The sequence below is a fragment of the Erythranthe guttata genome, chromosome 9 (genome assembly GCF_056151865.1).
Source record: "Erythranthe guttata isolate IM_541 chromosome 9, IM_541, whole genome shotgun sequence".
NCBI lineage: Eukaryota > Viridiplantae > Streptophyta > Magnoliopsida > Lamiales > Phrymaceae > Erythranthe > Erythranthe guttata.
This window is the reverse complement of record NC_142541.1, coordinates 6742733-6756935: the sequence shown is the minus strand read 5'-3', so window position 1 is coordinate 6756935 and position 14203 is coordinate 6742733. Positions and strand designations below refer to the sequence as shown.

At 26.8% G+C, this 14203-nt stretch overlaps 1 protein-coding gene across 1 annotated transcript; it reads left to right on the top strand.

Moving 5' to 3' along the window:
- Positions 1–12192: 12192 nt before the first annotated feature.
- LOC105967807 (uncharacterized) lies at positions 12193–13860 on the top strand. The gene is made up of 5 exons (XM_088822672.1): positions 12193–12435; positions 12519–12743; positions 12822–12914; positions 12989–13147; positions 13380–13860. Exons 1-5 carry the CDS (start codon positions 12208–12210, stop codon positions 13713–13715), a joined length of 1041 nt encoding a protein of 346 aa, XP_088678798.1. The 5' UTR covers positions 12193–12207; the 3' UTR covers positions 13716–13860.
- Positions 13861–14203: the final 343 nt, after the last annotated feature.

Sequence of the window (14203 nt, the reverse complement as noted above, 5' to 3'; positions counted from 1 at the left end):
TTTCGAATTTTCGATTTTTTTTTTCTTTTTTTGCTATTTGCAGTTTGGGGGTTTTTGGGATCTTTTTGGGAGGTTTTGGGGTTTTAGAGAGATAAAGTGTTTTTTGTTATGAACCGTAAATAGCAATTTTCAAACCGTAAAAAACATTTCACTTTAAACTAAAGACATGGGGATGAGTTTATATGAAAGACTCTTTTTTTTTTACCAACTAGTATTTCACCCGTGCGTTGCACGGAGGTGAGTTTTAAAATGAGAAAAATAAACTTATGTAAATGACTATCTCTTTATAACAATACCAATTCAAGTAAAACAAAATGGAAGAAAATAAAAAACATAAACTTTATCTCTTTATTTAGAGTTGTAACATATAAAATTAAGTTAAATATTACAAAGAAGAAAACATGAATCGCGCAAAACACGATATCAAGATTAAGTGAAATCATTTAAAACATATGGTATAACTCTATTTCTTGGATTGCAATCTACTACACCATGTGAATCTTCTGCAAAATAACTAAGGTAACAACAAACATGGTGGCAAAGAAGTAACACAATAGATATTCAAATAACCTGCAAGTTTATCATTAATGTCGTTCAATTAGTGATGCACATTACTCAAACAACAATAAAAGTTATAAATATTGCAAAAGAGATATGATGTATACGCCACTACCAGTACATATACCAATGTTGATACAATTACTGATACCAATATTGTTACCAATAGTGATATTAATTCGATTAACTAATACTACTACTACTACTAATACTAATAGTAATACTAATACTAATACTAATATTAATACTAATAATAATACTAATACTAATGTTAATACTAATAGTGATACTAATACTAATATTGATACTAATATTGGTTTAATACTAATATTAATATTAATACTAATACTAATACTAATACTGATAGTAATACTAATACTAATATCAATACTAATACTAATACTAATACTAATACTAATACTAATATTAATACTAATACTAATACTAATACTAATACTAATACTAATACTAATACTAATACTAATACTAATACTAATACTAATACTAATAATAAAACTAATACTAATACTCATATTCATATTGATACAAATAATAATACTAAGAATAAGACTAATATTGATACTAATACTAATAATAATATTGATACTTACATTGATAATTATAGTGATATTGATACTAATATTAATATTAATACTAATACTAATACTAATACTAATAATAATACTAATACCGATACTAATATTGATACAAATACAAATATTAATACTAATACTGATACTGATACTCATACTAATACTAATACTAATACTAATAATAAAACTAATACTAATACTAATATTCTTATTGATACTAATACTAATAATAATATTGATACTTACATTGATAATTATAGTTATATTGATACTAATACTAATATTAATACTAATACTAATACTAATATTAATACTAATACTAATATTAATACTAATACTAATACTAATACTAATACTAATACTAATACTAATACTAATACTAATACTAATACTAATACTAATACTAATACTAATACTAATACTAATACTAATACTAATACTAATACTAATACTAATACATATACTAATACTAATACTAATACTAATACTAATACTAATACTAATATTAATACTAATACTAATACTAATACTAATACTAATACGAATACGAATACTAATACTAATACTAATACTAATACTAATACTAATACTAATACTAATACTAATACTAATACTAATACTAATACTAATACTAATACTAATACTAATACTAATACTAATACTGATATTGATATTAATACTAATACTAATACTAATACTAATACAAATACTAATACCGATACTAATACTAATATTAATACAGATACTGATACTAATACTAATAATAATACTGATACTAATACTAATACTCATACTCATACTCATACTCATAGTCATACTTATACCAATATTAATAATAATATTAATACTAATACTAATATTCATATTGATACTAATACTAATACTAAGAATAATACTAATATTGATACTAATAGGGATAATAATAATGATACTTACATTGATAATGATAGTTATATTGATACTAATACTAATACTAATACTAATATTAATACTAATACTAATACTATTACTAATACTAATACTAATACTAATACTAATACTAATACTAATACTAATACTAATACTAATACTAAGACTAAGACTAATACTGATACTAATACTAATAATAATACTGATACTTATAGTGATATTAATTGTGACATTGATACTAATATTAATACTAATAGTAATAGTAAGACTAATATTGTTACTAATAACAATAGTAATACTGATATTGATGCTAAAACTTCTACTCATACTAATATTATATTAATACTAATATTAATACTGATACTGATATTGACACTAATACTGATACTCATAGCAATATTAATATTAATACTAATATTAATACTAATATTAATATTAATATTAATATTGATATTGATACTGATACTAATATCGATACTCATAATGATACTCATAGTAATACTAATATTAATATTGATACTCATACTAATATTGATACTTATACTCATATTGGTACTCACAATCATACTGATATTCATACTAATATTGATACTAATATAGATATTGATATTGATACTAATATTGATACTGATAGTGATACTAATATCGATACTGATGCTGATATTGATATTGATATTGATACTGATACTCATATTGATACTGATATTGATACAAATGTAGATACTGATACTAATACTGATACGGATACGAATACTGAAACTGATACTGATACTGATATTGATACTGATAATGATAATGATACTGATATCGATACTGATACTGATACCGATACCGATACCGATACCGATACCGATACTGATGCCGATACTGATATTGATACTGATACTGATGTTTAGACTAATATTAATATTAATATTAATATTAATATTAAAACTAATATTAATATTAATACTAAAACTAATATTAACACCAATATTAATACTAATATTAATACTATTACTAATCATAACATTAATATTAATACTAACACTAATATTAATAATATTTCTAATACTAATATGTTAATATTGTTAATGTTAATGCTAATGTACATTTTCTAATGCTAATACTAATTTTAATGTTAATGTTGATTATAATTGTAATACTAATATTATCCAAATTCTTATCCTATTCATAACATTAATCATGATTCTAATCCTAATCATAATTCTAATTCTAAACCTATTTCTAACATTAATTATAATCCTAATAATTTTACTACTAATAATACTAATGCTATGCTAATGTTCATTATAATTATAATTCTAACCATAATGTTAATCTTAATGCTAATCATAATTATAATACTAATACATGTCACTAATTATAGTACGAATCAATAATCATAATCTTAATTATAATTTTAATACTAATATTAATCATAATCATAATTCAAACAAACTTATAATACTATATTAATCCGAATCCTAATCCTAGTATTAATACTAATTCTAATTCAAAGAATATTAATCATAATCATAATTCTAATGCTAATACTAATAACAATCCTAATTATGATTTTGCATCAATGCTTTTGCAATTATCTATTGTTTTGTATCAAAAAAATTATATTCAATCTCGCAACTTTCATATCAAATAATGTTCTTTATGTGTGGTACCTGAAACATCAAGACACACATATTAAATATATTAGAAATTAATATTTTAAAAATTATTTAAAAATAATATAAGGGTATAAGCAAACATTAAGACGTGAAAATAACGATAATCGTTGTTAATAGGATATTTTACGAAAATCCTCATGAACTTATGCTAAATTACGGAAATCACCCCCACTTGTCGGTAATTACCAAAATCCCCCAGATGTTTGTCTATGTCTTACACGACCCCCTTATGGTGTGATTTTTTACAATATCTTTTTTATTCCATGTAATATCCCAAAAATTGTGGATTCTTCCCTTGCAGTCATGACATTTCTTTTATCTTACTTTTTAAATACAAAAATTACCCTTAAGGGAGGTAATAGTAATACTAAAAAGTTGTGAAGATGTTATTTAAGAAGAATAAATATTTCGTGTAAAGTCCCCTCAGGGTAATTTTTGTCTTTAAAAAGTACCATAAACAAATGTCGTGTGCAGGTAGAATCTCCATTTTTCGGAGAATATTCCACGTAATAAAAAAATTCCGTGAAAAATCATACCGTAAGGGGATCGATGTAAGACGAAAACAAACATCAGGGAAATTTTGGTAATTACGAATATAATATTAAATTAGTAAAAAAGATAAACATATTCTCTGAGCATGTTCATGTAAAATGTATAATATCAAATCATTTATTCTGCAATATATTTTTTATATAAATCCAAGTTTATGAATTAAAATACAAAATTTTCGTAACACCATCAATCATACAATTATAATAAATGAATATTTTAAATAGATTTTAAATAAATTTAAATTAAATTAATTACTATAAAATAAAATTAAAAAATAAAACTATTTAGAGTTTCCAAAAAAGTTGATATATTTCGAGCATTTTATAAATGGTATGATATAAATATATAATAAAAATAATTAATTATCTTTTTGGAAAATGGTGACATGTTTTTTGATGATTTATTTTCACCAATCAATTTGCCACATGGGATGTAATTGAATACATGTCACCAATTGAAATTGACAAATGTCAATCAATTAGGTGTGTAATTCAACTTTTATATATTATATAGATTATGACACAATTTTAAATAATAATTATCATCACGTGTATACATAATAATATTTATTCATTTAGGATATTTTTGTATAAACAGCTAAAATCTACATGGATATTTTTGTACTGTTATTTCATCGTTATAATTTTGCGTGTAGTATTGGTGATTCTGCGTGTAGTATTATTTAAGCAACGGACGTTTGTATTTTTTTTATTTTAGCTGCAAAAAAACCAGTAGACTGTGTTGGATTTGGTTTCCAGTTAGTATGGTAATTTTATATAAATCATATATTTGGTACATATCACAATAATATATGATCTGACGGCGGTGTGCGTGTTTATGTGTGTATATGTGTTATACTTCAATTTGAAGGGTGCGTGTGTTTGTGTTCGTATCATATATATATATATATATATATATATATATATATATATATATATATATATATATATATATATATATATATATATATATATATATATATATATATATATATATATATATATATATATATATATATATATATCAGATCACAATAATATATGAACGGTGGTGTGTGTGTGTGTGTGTAATATTTCAATTTGAAGGGTTAAGGGCAAGTTGTAAATATGTCACATTATTTTAATAGGGATGTTGAAGATCCCCTGAAATGATAATACTTAAACTTTACACAATCATATTAAAATTATTTTTAATTGCAAACTGGCCCTGACATATTTCGAAATGTACATAACTTTTGGGAGGTAATTGCAATTTTAGAAGTTGAATTTGGCATCAGAATACATCTCAGCGAAAAGTGAAACGAATCCGAACCAAACCAAACCAAATCAAAACCATACTAAACCGAAGCATTGCAAACCAAATTCGAACCGAATCAAATAGGATACTGAATACTCACATGATCTATTTTATCGCTTAATTTGTTCACTGTATATTGTTGCAAACTAACATCATATTGAAAGGAATATAGAATATTTTTACCATGAAATAAACAAATGCCATTAATGTCATAGTACCAAACATAACATAAAAACAGATCGAAAATATCGAGACCAATGTAGTACTTTAAAGTGAAATAGAAAAAAACAAAAAAATGTCGTGATAAATGAAACGATTCAAATGTGAAAGAACCAAATGGAATGTCTGCAATATTTTTAATATCGAGAGAAATTTGTCGATCGTCCAGTAAACGAATTAGGCAGTATCATACGACCTGTAACGGCAAAACATTCGCCTCTCCGTTCAAAACCGTGTATGACAACCCCTTACAATTCCCAAATACCAATTCTTTGTTATGCAAATCATCGGCTGTCAATCAGGACGATTCAATCATATTAAAAGTATAAGCGAGGTACATGTCTTTCCTAAACCCATCGAACGTAGCTTTCGAGAGGATATTCATCTGAAAAATATAATAAAATTTAAATATTAATTAGTAAGCAAAACCAAATAAAACATATTGGTAAATCCATGAGATAAAGAACTAAATAACAACATTTGCAAAAAATCAAGAAAACCTAATTTAAAAAAGGAGCCGATTTTATCAAAACAAAACGCACATAATCATACGTTTTTTATTGAATGAAAATGATGGTGGAATAAAGTGAATCGGTATGGGGTTTATATACTTATATATGACCAATGAAAAAAGAAACAATAAATTACATTTGGTAATAATATAAAAAACATTAAATGCAATAATATATATATATATATATATATATATATATATATATATATATATATATATATATATATATATATATAATATGTGATACGCAAGATTCTGTTTTAATATATATATATGTATATATATAATATGTGAGTGATACGCAAGAATCTGTTATATATATATATATATATATATATATATATATATATATATATATATATATATATATATATATATATATATATATATATATATATATATATATATATATATATCATTCTCATGACTATTTTATATGATAAATGTGGTATTTATGATTTTGATTGGTAATTTCTATATATGCAAATTAATGACATGTACAATTATACAAATGATGACATGTTTTTTGCTTAATTTTTATAACCAATCAAATGGACACATGGGATGAAATTAAAGACATGTCAGCATTTGAAATTGACAAATGTCAATCTATTAGGCATGGAATTCAACTTTTATATATTATATAGATGTGCATTTAAGTCCCTTGTTATATGCCTATTTGCCATTCGCCCAATAAATTAACTATTTATAATTTAAGTAATATCTTTTTTTTTTTTAATTTTCCTACTCGAGTTAGCATCAATATGAAGTATGTGAAATAATTTTGTTTTCTTTTCAATTAAAACTTGTTCGTGAAATTTGTTCTATAAATTAAACTATAAATTATATAATATTTGTATTCTATAGAAGTGTCAGTGTAGTTTTATTATAAATATGTTGTGATTATTATTTTTAAAATAATAAAAACTTGAAAAGTACTTTAAAGTGAGTTTTTGACATTTATATAATTTCAAATTAAAAAAACAATTTAAAATATTTTACAAGGTATTAAAATAAATAAATAAACATTTTTTCTTTAATATTAATTTAAAAAAATATTTAACTTCTAATTTTTTATTACGTTTAATCAACAACATCTGTACATGTACTATTAAATTTTATGGAATTAAAATATCATAGTTTTAAATACTGGACATAAAGTAAATAAGAAACGAAATACAATTAAAATTAAAAAAATAACTCCCTTAACATAAAGTCTTTAATATTAATTTAAAAAAGAAATATTTAACTTTTAATATTTTATTATGTTTAATTAACAACATCTGCACATGTACTATTCAATTTTATGGAATTAAAATATTTAGTTTTAAATATTGAATATAAAGTAAATAAGAATAATAAATACATATAAAATAAAAATCTAAAAGGTGAAGGAAAGAAGAGAGAAATGAAAAAGGGAAAGAAGACGGAAACGAAAAGGTAAAGGAAAAAGGAGGGGGGAAATGAAAATTTTACACCGTTAGTAGCAATCGTTAGTTTTCGTTTTCTTTTTCTTTTACTAAATATTAGGAGAGCAAATTTTCACATTTAATTATATAATTGCACCAAAAGGCGAAATTCCTCGCCCCCAGGACCCCTATCCCTTGGCCCGACAAGGATTGATGGAGGATGTAAATCATGGTAACTCAACGGCCCGTTAAGGTAGCGGACCCGGACCAAGATACTAGTAGTTGTCTTAATACTAATTTTCACAAGAAAACATATATTTAAACACAAAATGCAAAACATATATTAAATATAAATAACCTATATAATAATAATAATAATAATAATAATAATAATAATAATAATAATAATAATAATAATAATAATAATAATAATAATAATAATAATAATAATAATAATAATAATAATAATAATAATAATAATAATAATAATAATAATAATAATAATAATAATAATAATAATAATAATAATAATAATAATAATAATAATAATAATAATAATAATAATAATAATAATAATAATAATAATAATAATAATAATAATAATAATAATAATAATAATAATAATAATAATAATAATAATAATAATAATAATAATAATAATAATAATAATAATAATAATAATAATAATAATAATAATAATAATAATAATAATAATAATAATAATAATAATAATAATAATAATAATAATAATAATAATAATAATAATAATAATAATAATAATAATAATAATAATAATAATAATAATAATAATAATAATAATAATAATAATAATAATAATAATAATAATAATAATAATAATAATAATAATAATAATAATAATAATAATAATAATAATAATAATAATAATAATAATAATAATAATAATAATAATAATAATAATAATAATAATAATAATAATAATAATAATAATAATAATAATAATAATAATAATAATAATAATAATAATAATAATAATAATAATAATAATAATAATAATAATAATAATAATAATAATAATAATAATAATAATAATAATAATAATATTTATTATGTACATGTACCATTCAGTTTTATGGGGGGAATACGATGCTACACCCGGTGATTTTCACCGGGTAGCTCTTTTCTTGACATGTGTCCTTTTTTATTTAGGGTTAATATGCTATGAGCCCCTCAAACGAAACCGAATTTGAACTAAATGACAAGTTCAAATTCATTTTTTAATTAAATCCTTAATTTCAAATAATATATGGGCCACATCCCTAATTCTTTTTTTATCCCTATATTACCCTTATACCCTAAATTATATAACCTACATATATTACGTTTCTCCAATTCAGATTTATTTCGTTTTTTGGTTTCTCTCATGTTCTCTCTCTTCCTCCCTCTCTCACACGATCTGTGTATCTTCAATTCCGTTTTTTTTCTCGCTCTATCTCTCTCTCTCACCTCTCCATTCCCACACACCTCTCTTGTTAATTAATTCAGTAGTAGCCGAGCCAAGCCAGGGGTTGTGGTGGAAAGGGCGGCGGCGGGGGCTGTGGTGGAGAAAGAGGCGGCGGCGGCGGGCTGTGGTCGAGGCGGCGGGCTGTGGTGGTTGAGATGGCGGCGAGGGGTTGTGGTAGTCGAGACGGCGGCGGGGGCTATGGTGGTTGAGTCGGGATCGGCGATTGTGGTGGTCTAGGCGGCGGGCTGTGGTGGTCGGGATGGCTGCGGGGCTGTGGAGGAGGACGCGGCGGCCGCGGGCTGTGGTGGTCAAGCCGGCGGGCTCTGATGGTCGAGATGGCGGCGAGGGGTTGTTGTGGTTGTGGCGGGGGATGTGGTTAATTATGGTGGAGATTTGATCTTGATCTTCAAGAGATTTTGTTTGATGTAGGTTCAAAATCGTAAATCTAGTTTTCCCAAAGTTCGTAGGTGACTATGGTTGCGATGGATGCAGACGTTGGCGGCTAGGGTTTGACGGCTAGGGTTGACGAGGATTGTGTGTTTGTTGGCTGCTAGGGTTTGGTAGTACACCATAGTAGACCATAGTGGACCGTAGTATACCACAGTCTACTATAATATTACAACAAATAAAATATTAATATATATATATATATATATAGATTGAATTAACAAAAACGAAAAACGAGTTTTGTTTTGTAATTTTCAACAATATTGTAGATATTTTTTTTAATAATAGTGTAAAAACGATAGTACACCATAGTACAACACCATAGTACAACATAGTACACCATAGTATACCATAGTATTTTTAAAATTTGCTGAATTATTTAACAAAAAAGAAGAAAAAAAAAACGTAAGTTTCAAAAAATGTTATAAATAAGGAAAAAAAAATTGTTTATATATAATAACGTAAAAAATGTAGAGTGAAAATTGAAAAAATAAAGATGAGTGAAAGGGCATTTTTGGAATGATTTTAATAAATGATGTGAAGCAAATGTTTAGTAGAGCTTGTCATTTAGTTCTAATTAGTTTTGTCACCAGGGACCTATATCTTAAGACCCCTTTTATTTATTTTATAATTATATTTCTAAAACCCATTGGGCCATAACTGAACCCGTAGTGGGAATCTTATTAATTAGGGTGCCTGGTTATATTCACCAGGTGTAGCATAAAATTTCCCGTTTTATGGAATTAAAATCACTAGGCCAAAACAGCTCACTTGCGACGTTTTTTTTTTGGCGACGATTCCAGAATCGTCGCTAGTTTGCGACCATTTTGACTAACAAACGTCGCAAGATATCGGAAAATAAGATTTCGATGGAATAACCACGTGCTAATGCAACAGTTGCTTCCATTGGCAATTCGCAATGTGGGGTTACCAAAAAAATTGGCAAGTACAATAATCCAATTGTGCAGTTTTTTCCGAGAATTGTGTTCAAAAACAAACTCAGTTGAAGATTTTCGAAAAGTGCACTCTGGTATTGTAAAAATCTTGTGTGATCTTGAGAAATTGTTTCCCCCGGCGTTATTTGTTGTTATGATGCATTTGCCGGTTCATCTAGCTCATGAAGCAATGGTTGCCGGACCGGTCAATTATCGATGGATGTATCCGATAGAGAGGTATTTATAATTTTTTAAATGTTAATGCATTTTCTAATAATTTATAATTTATTAAATGTTTTATAAGAAAAAAATTCTACCTCAGATACTTGGGTCACTTGAAGTCATTCGTACGGAATAAAAAGTGTCCCGAAGGTTCGATTGCCGAATGCTACATCACTGAGGAGTGCTTAAATTTTTGCTCATTGTACACAGAAAATTCATCTATGAATATTTGTGACAATGACAAACAAGGCAATGAAGTGCGACCTAAGTACAGAACGCTTAGTTATGATGAAATGGAAAAGGCGCACACCTATTGTCTTTTTAACTCAGATGAAGTTCAACCTTACATTGAGTAAGTGACTTGCTAATATTTTGAGTTACTACTATCTTCACTTGATTTCCACTTAAAAAATTACACAAATCCTTCTAGGGAGCATTTCGAGACCATTAAGAATAAAATCTCGACAAGTGACCATGCATACCAATGGCGCATTCAACAATTACAAGAAAAAGAATTTCGTCATTGGTTTCAATCCTATGTAAGTGTTTGATTTGACTTGAACTTCCTTTGCAAATTGTTTTGAACAAAGTAGTAATAATTAATTGATAACGAAATAGGTGCAAGGAAAAAGTGAATTGTCTGAAGATCTGAAAGCCTTAGCTTGTTCACCTCAATTTAGAGTGAAGGCTTTAAAGAGATTTGAAGTGCAAGGATTTATGTTCCGCACAAAATCATCTGAAGAGTCTCTTTTAACTCAAAATAGTGGTGTTTTTGTCAAAGCAAAGACTACTAGTTTCGCAAGCTCAAAGGATAAATCTCCGAAAGAAGAAGATGTAGGGTACTACGGCGTAATAAAAGACATCATTGAACTTTCATTCGCTGTAGGTACAAAAAAGGTGGTTTTGTTCGAGTGTGATTGGGCTAATATTCGCATGAATAAGACGGATGGTTTGGGATTTACACTTGTGAACTTAACAAAACCAGATATAAAAACAAGTCCTTTTGTTATGCCATGTCAAGTATTGCAAGCATTCTACGTTGAGGATCCGCAAGATAAACCATGGATGGTTCCTATTGTTATTAAACCAAGGCACAACTTTGCCTTGAGTCCTGATGATCCTACTGCAGTTGAAGATGAATGCTATGAGATACTTCCTATAAACCATGACATAAATATTATAGATGATATGGAAGAGTGAGGGATTATTTTGTTGATCAAATGTTAGTTGATTGTAATTTACTTGTAATATACTTTTGTTTATGTGATCATTTTATTTTTTTTATTATAATTTACTTGTTATATAAATTATGTTTAATATTTATTGCCATATATCATGCATGTCATAAGTATTGTGTTCATTTTATTTTTGTCTACGTATATCTTATTTCTTTTCTCAGGCGAGCGATGTCGGAGGAGGATATTTCTGTTGATCATATAGGTACCGAGTCTACAGGTACTGACGTGGTTGATTTGGAGTTTGACGACAAGGGTATTCCCGTTGCACCTGGGAGGTATAAGTTGGCGGTGGCTATTAGTAACGAGGTTACGCATTGGGATAATTTTGATCCATGTATTTCTTGGCCTAACCACAAAAAAATGGGCCGTGTCGAGGGACTGTGGAAAGCGTTTAAGGTATTTGTATGTAATTTTTATTTTATATAAGTTATTTAATTTTATGTTTCATTTCAATTGTATATTTTATTTATTTTATTTAGGAAACTTGGAAACTTCCTGAAAATGAGGCTACAAAAAAATGGTTCAATGAGACTGCTAACGGTCGTTGGAAAGATGCGAAAACTAAACGATTGAAGGTAGTCTTTGATAGAGCTCCAGACCTTGCCACGGCTAAGGCAAATTGTCCAAATAGGATTAGTGTTCAAACTTGGGAGAAACTATGTGATCAATTTCATTCTATTTCCACTCCTGGTGTTGATGGGAAGGTAAATTATATATATTTAATTTATGAATCATGTTTAAATACATTAAAGAGGTTTAATTTTTTGTGTTATTGTTCACAGTCCAAATCAACCAAATGCAAGGACTCGCGAAAGAAAGTCTCGACAGACCACCATTGGGGTCGAACAAGTATCAATAGTTGGTCCCACAATCATGTAAGTAATTTGATCTATAATATTAATTTATTTAAGTTTAAAATAGATACTTACTTTATAATATTTTAATATAGTTTAAAAAATTGGGCAAAAATCCTACGGTGTTTGATACGTATAAGAAAGCATATATGGGTATTGATGTACTGAGGGAAACCGGGCCAAGTATTAGTGAGGAAGGAGATACAGAAGAACCGTATAATGGGATAGCAACTCCTGAACAACTTCGCATTTCGGTAAGTGTAATGCAATTTTATTCTTCAGTTGGTTGTATGTTAATTACTTATGTTTATTGTTGTCGCATGTTTGATATGTTAAATTAGTACGTAGTTGAGATATGTGGATATGAATATTTGTTTTAAATAATGTTAAGTTGTTGCGTACATGGATGGTTTTTTTGGGGATGTTCATTTATTAGTTGTTATGCTGTCGAAATTTTGCTAAACAAGTGTACTTAATCATTTTCAGGCTGATTTGGAACGAGTGTACGATGAGACAATTCGTGATGGAAGTGACGAAAGCACGGCCAACTCAATTGCGATAGAAAAAGTGCTCGGGAAAAGCAAAGGGCTTGGAATTAAGATTGCAACCACCACAAAGAGTTCAAAGTCGAGATTTTCTTCAATTCCGCCGGAAGTGCAAATGGAAATGAATTCAATGAAAGAGCAAATGCTACTTAAAGATGAAAAAATGGAAAGATTGGAAGCGGAATTGAAAGAAACCCGAGAAATTGTGAACACCTTGGTCGGCTGTTTTGGACTACAAGCCTCGACATCGACTCCTTCCAATGATGGTGGAGTATAAAAAAGGGATGAACTTTGTTTGGTTTTTGAATTAAACTTTGCAACACTACATTATATGCTTTTAAGTTTTATGTACTTTTTTAATTTATGTTTTGTGCTACCTTGATATTTAATCCGTATAATTGGTTTTAATATTTTCGATATAAGTGTATTTTTTTTTTTTACAACTGCTGAATCAGGTTGAATTTCTTAAATGAAAAAATAAATAAACCAGAAATTATATTAAAAAAAATAAAAAACCTAGCGACGAATAAATAAAACAAATCGTCGCAAATAAATCATGGGGCTTGCGACGAAAACAGTCATTAGTCGCAAATATTTTTCGTAAACGTAGCGACGAAAATGTCACAAACGTCGCTAAAAGTAGCGACGAAAATAACATTCGTCGCCAACATTTGCGACTTATTACGTATTTGTCGCACCTGGTAAGCGACGAAAGTATAGGATCCGTCGCGAATACTGAAAAAAACATTTTTTTCCAGAAAATAC